An 8213-nucleotide genomic window follows, 5' to 3' on the forward strand; every position below is an offset into this window, starting at 1 on the left:
CTGAAACAGACGAGCATGCTTTGGTGTGACGGGGTTTCGAACCTTCATATTACAAGTTGAGCGCCCTAACCACTTGGCCATGTCTATGAAATTCTATCCAAGAGATGTATATATACATTGAAATGAATTAGGCTTGTGTGACGGATGTATATTTAAATGAACCCTTAAAAAAAATAGATTCTGAAAATATTTTACTGGTAGAGTTTTCAGAAGCTGATTGACTTGTGGGGTGTATTAGATCTAGATTTATTGCATGGTAGAATAAACATTTTGTATTTCTTTGTAAAAATAATAATAACTGTTTCGTATTCTTCCAGATTTTCATCTTTTTTTCGTTCTTTAGTTGAAAACTTTTGCAAAAACCTATCACCCTTCACATTTTAAGATGAAAGATGTTACATATCCTATCATAAATATTCTTATTTCAGTTGCTTCTGAAGCCAAGAAGTCATTACAGTCCCTGTGAAACGAATTCATATTTCCAGTGAATTAAAACTGACTTGAATGTCTACGCTGGGGTCATCAGTATCACTTGAAGAAATGGACTTGGTAGAGAACCTTCATACGAATAACTCACCTCATCGAGATGTCTCTGGTTGGCATCAAATAGAAAGTAACCATTCAGTCCTATCTGTGGAAGAGTCACAATATTCGTGTAGTTTACCCATTTCCTTAATAGATATAAATGATGCGCAAACACAAGATGTTCTTGATTTGTCTCCAAATGACTCTGTGGCTGATCTTACTGAAACCAAAAACCACAGGGTGTCTCTAAATGTTGGTGGTGTCAAACATCAAGTGATGTGGAATACTTTGAAGCGCTTCCCTCAAACCCGCTTAAGTCGTCTACGACTATGCCGAGATCCTGAGGAATTTGAAGAATACTGTGACGAGTATAATCCTGATGAAAACGAGTTTTTCTTTGATCACAGTCCTGCACCATTCACTTCGATTATTAATTTTTACCGCACTGGAAAATTCCATTTGGTGGGCAAACTTTGTGTAAGGGCGCTCACTGACGATTTTGATTACTGGATGTTGAAAGAAACTTGTATGGAGCCTTGCTGTATGAGCAAATACTATGAAAAAAATGAATCAATTTTTACTGACTTAGACGTTCAACGGTTTACTTTTAGAACAGAAGTTGAAAAGTTTGAAGAAGGAAAGTATGCGCAATGTAAGCAGTTTGTCTGGAACCTAATGGAAAGACCTGATACTTCAGTGGCTGCCAAAGTACGTTTATTTTTATTTATTCATGTTATCACTACCAGATGAATAATGCATTCATTTGATTATTCTTTTGTCTTATATGAAGTCGTATAAATAAAGTACATTCATTACTAATTTGTTTGATTCACTAGTCCCCCAATTACTTTCCCCCTTCCCACTTGGCACGTCCATAAGCTTGGAGACCTACAGCGCTAACGTTTAGGGTTTAATCCCTGTGAAGGAATTATCTAAGAATGCCCATTGTGCAGTTTTGTACTTAGTTAAAAGTAAACTATTTTCACATGCGTATGCATATTAGTAACTTGAAGAAAAATATTTAGATTATTGCTAAGCTTATGGCTTTATATATTGTAGAAAAGTACGTTCACCGTTTTGAATATCTTATCTCATGATGTTAGGACTATTCTCATAAGATTTGTTACTTAAGTGACAAAGTGACTTGGCATTAACTGAGCTCCTGTTACAATTTGTGGTTGAGAACTTTCCTAGACGCATTTGTTTGTTTTAGCGTGAGGCTGCACAATGGGCTATCTGTATTTCGTATACTGATGAGAATCGAATCCTGGATTTTAGCATTCTAAGTCCAGAATTATCGCTGACCTCTACTTTCCCAATGTTAAAAGATCGATAGTAGCACGCCTCAGGCCTTGATCGGACTTCTAGTACACATAACTTCGAAGCAGGTATAGTTGAATCTGGGAAAATAGACACATACATAATAGCCCCAGAGGGGTATCGAATTCTTCAATTAATCAGGCCAAAGTCCAATAGCCTCCAAATCTCCGTTTCTGTGCATATGTAAGTATTGGAAGTGAATGTTTAATGGGTAAGAAGGAATGGTTTTACATTCATTCACTGTTCTCCTAAACCTTTGTAACCGAATTAATTTGCAAAGTAAAAATCTCACGAATTTTCATGTTTTGTACAAAGCAAAACTTGCACGTTCCCTTACTGTAAAATCTGTATTTCAAGAAGCAGAAGAGCGTTACTGTTTGTTTTGCTGGTTCTTCAAATTCAAACAAAATAACAATATGGGTGTTGATCATCCGTTTTAGAAAGCACAAAACTCAGAAGGAATTGTTGTAGATGAACTATCGGGACATAGCACGAAACAGAAAGGACACCAAGTTGGTTACAAAATATATTATCATGCAACAATAACATGTGACATGGTAGAATTGTTACACGTCTTTAGTTTTCACCTAACAGTTCAGTGGGTGGGAGCCATGAGGGAAAAACTGGTACTATATCTACAGCGAGCTCTTCAAAGGGCCACCAGCTTTGGCAACATTATTTAATTTATCATACAATGATATACTATTCATTGGCAAATGAGTAGCGTGATTGACCGTCACATTATAATGTCCCCACTGTTGAAAGGGCAAGCTTGTTTGGTGGGACGGGGATTCAAATCCACGACTCTCATGTCGGGTCCTTGAGGTTGTGTTTTATGTTTTGTCCATCTTGAGGTCTGTATTTTGTGTTTGGTTCATAAAATGAAAGGCATGCAAGGTACAGTTCAAATAGTTGAAACAGAGGATAGATGGAGCTCTCTAAATAAAATCATGGACCATCCTCCATCTATCATTTCTTCATCACTGCAAGGATGAACTAAGCTAAAGGTATTTCTTACAAAACTTAGTAAAACTTAATATTTGCATTTCCATGATTGTTATTTTACTTTTTTAAAGGATATCCATACCTATCTACAACTTGCCAAGGACAGGGGATGAATGGCTAAACTGAAAACATTATTGGATTTGACACTTGATGTTTACCCTTAAAATAGTTTTTTGATTGGTTGTCCATTGTTTTCATTCTATTCGGGTGTTACTGCTGCAATTATTCCTTATATTTTATATCACAAAATGTACTTTTTATGATTTTTTATAACTGTTATTTTTTATTAATTCTTATATAACACAGGTTTGCGAATTAGAACTTTATAAAAACTGTTTTCGTTTTAATAACGGATGTTTCGTAATTTAGCTACGCAGATTTCGAAAATAATATTCATTTTGTCTCTCATGTAAGGATTATTTACAAATCATAAAAGAAAACACTCTTACTTGAATCAAATTATTATTTCGTTTACTCACAATGAACAATTTTTTATTATTATGTTTGGGTCACAGATCAATCGGCTGCGCGAGCGTCTTATCGACTGCCAATATTTTAAGCGTTACAAAGTGTGACCCGATTTTAATGAAAGTAATTCACTTGCCTAAACATACATATGGCGTATTATGAAAAATCTGTACGCGACGAAGAAAATTGGTATCATTGTTGGATTCAGCGTACACGAATTACTGTAAAACGTGAATATTTCAAGACAATAAAATCATCGCAGGGCTGCGTAATTCGTGAATGTCTCAAACACATATACTTACATAAAGTGATAATAAGTATCGATTAGTGATTAGAAGTTAACTTTTTCTTTAGATCATTGCCAGCTTCTCTGTGTTCTTCATCCTGCTATCATCCATCACACAGATTTTAGGTACGATACCTTCCTTAAAGCAACAATATGATGAAGATGTCAATGAAGAAATTCCGCTACACAAAGAAAACAAAAAACTGGGTATGATTGAAATCACATGTGTGGTTTGGTTTAGTATAGAATATATCTTGAGATTATTTTCTGCACCAAACAAGGGGAAGTTTTTAAAAAGTATACTAAACATCGTTGACCTCCTAGTTATTACCCCTTTCATCGTGTCTTCAATTCTTGTAGCTACAAATATTGTCCCTAAAGATTTTGAAAACATTCACGAAATTATCCTAATCTTCCGTGTGGCAAGGGTTATGAGAATTTTAAAACTGGCTCGACATTCGAGAGGCTTGCAAAGTTTGGGATATACAATGAAGAAAAGTATCCAAGAGTTCGGGTTGCTCATCTTATCCCTTGTAATTTCCATCGTGTTTTTTTTCTAGTCTCGCTTATTTTGCAGTGAAAGACGAACCTGAAACACTTTACACCAGCATTCCCTCTGCCTTTTGGCGGGCTTGTGTTACTATGACGACTGTTGGTTTTGGAGACATGGTTCCCGTTACTTTACCTGGCAAAGTGATTGGGAGTGTCTGCTGTATTGCAGGTGTAGTGGTTGTTGGGATGCCTGTACCAATCATTGTCAACAACTTTGCAGAGTTTTACACAAAACAGAAGATAGTCCAAAGAGCCCTGGTGAGAAAAAAAATAATAATCTAAGAGGCCGAAAGAGCAAACACGTTACCGGCACCGTCTTCATGTTCTTCGCTCTCGTTTTCGTCACCAGGAATTATTTTCCGCAACATAAAATCCAGATTCACCAGCAAGGTGAGCTCTTTGTTTTGTTTTTCGTCATTTCACTCTTATCATGTAGTTGAGGTTTTGAAGGCGTAGACATTGCAGTAAATGTATATCAGCACATGCAGTGGAAAATTTTCTAGCAAGTAAATACAATAAGCCTAAGTTAAAATATGTATGGGAGGATTTTACCAAATAATATTACCAAAACACATAAAGCACTCAGTAACTAATCAATTCCAGATTAGAATGACATTTACGTTTTTAATAATGTTTTTTTCGTCCATGTATAAAATAACTTAGATTTTTTTTCAGTAAATTTGGCCAAATAAAATTCAAACACATCTATAAAGGTATATAAAAACCTGATGTTTGATTCCAAAAATTTTATAACTCTCAACAGAGAAATCAATACTTTTTGATATTACGACCATGAAAGTTCAGATAAAATTGAAACAGATTTATACCATTTTATATTTCCACAGAAATACTAGATATGAAGTTCAAACCATCAAATAAACATGAACCTCTCATATGTTACCTAAACTGTTGATAAAAACTAACACATACACAAAAGGCCGTGTTTGTTGTCAAGCGCAAAGTTACAAATTGGGCTATTTTAACCTTCAAATTTACCGCTCAATGACCGAAGAGCCAGTAATGGAACTGTATGAAATCGATATCTGGGGAAAGGGCTCGATTTTGAATAATGTCCACTAAAAGAAAACCGTCCATGTCCTTGATTAGGCCTCTTTTCCTTACAAATTATGTATTTATGTGCAGTACAAAGTAAGAAGAAGATTGATTTGATTGTAACGAGAGTATACTCTGACCTGTTCTGGTGGTTACAACGCTCGAACTTTCAGTCAAAGGAAGATATTATGATGTAATAGTCAATCCCAGTTTTCACTGGTAAGAATAGCCCAAGAGTAAGCAGTGGGTGTTGTTGACTAGCTGGTTTTCCTCAAGTCTGACACTACTAAATAAAGGATGGCTCTCGAATAGCTTTGCACGAAGTTCCAAAACTAAAATACTTTGACCTTTGTACCTACCCTCTTGATTCATAACTTACCTCTGGTGCAATTCCACTAATAATCGTGAATCTTTTCGACAAAGTTTCGCGGTATGTCATGTACCTTTTGAAAATTTGTTTCACCAGTCTCCTAATAGAAAATTACACCAAAGTTTTCATAGTTAACAGAGTGCACATACTCTTTGTAGGGTGTCGTGACGTACTGCATTTGCCTTGAACAGATATATTCATAGAGTCTTCAACAACTGGATCTCTAATCCTGGATATTTCGTTGAAGCAACTTGTATAGTTTATTCATAGAGAGGGATCCTTTTTGATTCTTTTGCCTACTGTTGCCTGGGTCATGTAGACAGCTTTTGTCATTGTCCTTTGTATTTGTGAATTCTTGCCTGTTAAAAGGCGCTATAATTTTCTTCTCATGTCTGAGGTATGACTTTTATTACGAATCTCTTTCTCGTTAGTTCTAGACTGCCAAGTTGATCCATATTATTTTGTTTCATAATGCCATTAAAAAGCGTACATAGCCCCAATCTGTACTTTGTCCACCACAAGCTATCAAACCCCAGAATATGGCTTTATAAGTCCAGGAACTTACTTCTGACGACACCATGGTTCCTTTCTTCGAAATTGTAAGTCTCCAGTCTATCATTTTACCGTATTAATAATTTACATTCAAAAAGAACTATTACTTATTATTCTCAAAAGGAATCAGATTTAGAACGGCATCACACTACTACGTATTACCAAACAATGACAAATTATAGTTTCATATATACCATTCTATCGCAAATGTTGTATCGGCTGTTTGTCATATGACTTGCTGATTTTTGTATCCATTATCAGATACTTTATATATTATCGCTTAATTTTCAATCTTGAATATGCAGAGGTTGTAGAAGGCAAAGAGAATAACAAAGAAGACAATATATGGAACAGGTACTCAGCTGTGAGAATTTGCTACTTTAAAACTTGTTTTATAAATTGTTGCACCAACTCTCTAATTATTAATGGAGTGTGTTAGAGTATAGATTACCATACCATATGATTTTGATCATACTGTTTAACTCTCTAATTATTAATGGAGTATGTAAGAGTATAGATTACCATACCATATGATTTTATCCTACTGTCTAACTCTCTACCTATTAATGGAGTATGTTAAAGTATAGATTACCATGCCATATGATTTGATACTGCTGTTTAACTCTCTAATTATCAATGGAGTATGTTAGAGTATAGATTACCATACCATAATATTTTATCCTAATGATTACGATAAGATTGAGAGAAAAAAAGACATTTAAGTATTCCAAAAGAAAGTTTTGCCACAATACCAGTGTTATCTTACCAAAAGCTCACCATCACTAGAAAAAATAGTGTAATAGGAGAGAAAGGCAAATGTTTTTTTCTTTATAAGGAAGTCATGAAATAACTGCGTAAAAAAGATGCTACACTTTTGATAAAGCGTTTTGAGAAATTTCCATGTAGTGTACCATCTTCGTTACTATCTTTATAGACACAAGTTTTAATATCTGGTTTATCTTACGGCATTGAGATATTTAACAGAATAACAACCATAAAGAGTTCAGGAATTTGACCATCCTACTAAAAGAGGTCTGTAGTGAAGAGATTTTAACGTTTTGTCAACACGACGAGGGGCGTGATTATCATTTTGATGTGAGACCTTCTCATCACATGAAACATTACACCGTATTCTCATGCTGCTCTACCGTTTGTCAATATGTAATTGTGGATTATCGTTACAAATGTCCCGTATTACTCTCCACAGTTCAGCTAAGCCTTTTAACTAACTTTCTCAGTTTTTATATAAGCCTATTCAGCGTAAAACATCCAAACCATTGTTGTGAATATTCCATTGATCCATTTTTCTCTATCCCATCAAACAAAATGTCTTTCATCCTTACAAGATAATTCGATATAGAATGCACCTGCTAAAAGTACACGTTTCTAACTTTGGTCATCTCGTTGTGTGTGTTTCAATGTCCACTTAAAACACTTCATCCTGTCACCTGTTGTCAGTGGTAGTTTTGTAGTGGCTATACACCCATTTGGATTACTTCGTACTAAATGTGTATCTTACTGTTGTCAATATTACCTTGATCCTTGTATTTCAGTGTGGATTAAACTATCAACAGTTTCACGAAAAGCTTGCTATTTCTCTGTGCCAACCACATTGTAATTATCCTGTTAAAGACCGCTCTCCAGTTTCTGTTAAAGTTTGATCTCTACTGTCTACTGGTTCGTTATCAAGTGAAACTATCTTTCCTTCTATTTTATAACACACTACAATTGTAATCTGCTTTTTTTGTGAGATTATACAGGGTGTTCGGAAAGTCACTGTAAAGTTTTGAAAACAGCGATAACGGCATTAATGCAGTCTATTTCAAGCCAGCAACTGATAGCGGTGTTTAGAAACAAAATAAGAAGGATCCAAGCCTGTATTGATGCCAACGGGAGTCACTTTCAACATTTTTTCTAATTCTCATTCATATTTACCTCTTGTATTCTATATTGAAACATGTCTGTTAATAAATATATAAGTGCACAATGACTTTCCGAACACTCTGTATTTCTAATAAATATTGTGCTGTGTGTTATCTTTGTTTCTGTTTTGTCTCAGATATTTCGATAAATCTCTAAATT

At 35.0% G+C, this 8213-nt stretch overlaps 1 protein-coding gene across 1 annotated transcript; it reads left to right on the forward strand.

Moving 5' to 3' along the window:
- The first annotated feature begins 504 nt into the window (after window positions 1–504).
- LOC143257897 (potassium voltage-gated channel protein Shab-like) lies at window positions 505–7792 on the forward strand. The gene is made up of 4 exons (XM_076516922.1): window positions 505–1233; window positions 3673–3811; window positions 4182–4414; window positions 7685–7792. Exons 1-4 carry the CDS (start codon window positions 505–507, stop codon window positions 7790–7792), a joined length of 1209 nt encoding a protein of 402 aa, XP_076373037.1.
- Window positions 7793–8213: the final 421 nt, after the last annotated feature.

This window comes from Tachypleus tridentatus, chromosome 7, assembly GCF_004210375.1.
Source record: "Tachypleus tridentatus isolate NWPU-2018 chromosome 7, ASM421037v1, whole genome shotgun sequence".
Classification (NCBI taxonomy): domain Eukaryota; kingdom Metazoa; phylum Arthropoda; class Merostomata; order Xiphosura; family Limulidae; genus Tachypleus; species Tachypleus tridentatus.

Bases quoted from the DNA above. Each gene is read 5' to 3' on its own strand.
- LOC143257897 (XM_076516922.1), top strand. From the start codon at position 505: ATGTCTACGCTGGGGTCATCAGTATCACTTGAAGAAATGGACTTGGTA. The intron at 1,234-3,672 runs GTACGTTTATTT...CTTTTTCTTTAG, and splicing joins ATACTTCAGTGGCTGCCAAA to ATCATTGCCAGCTTCTCTGT. The intron at 3,812-4,181 runs GTATGATTGAAA...CTTATTTTGCAG, and splicing joins CAAAGAAAACAAAAAACTGG to TGAAAGACGAACCTGAAACA.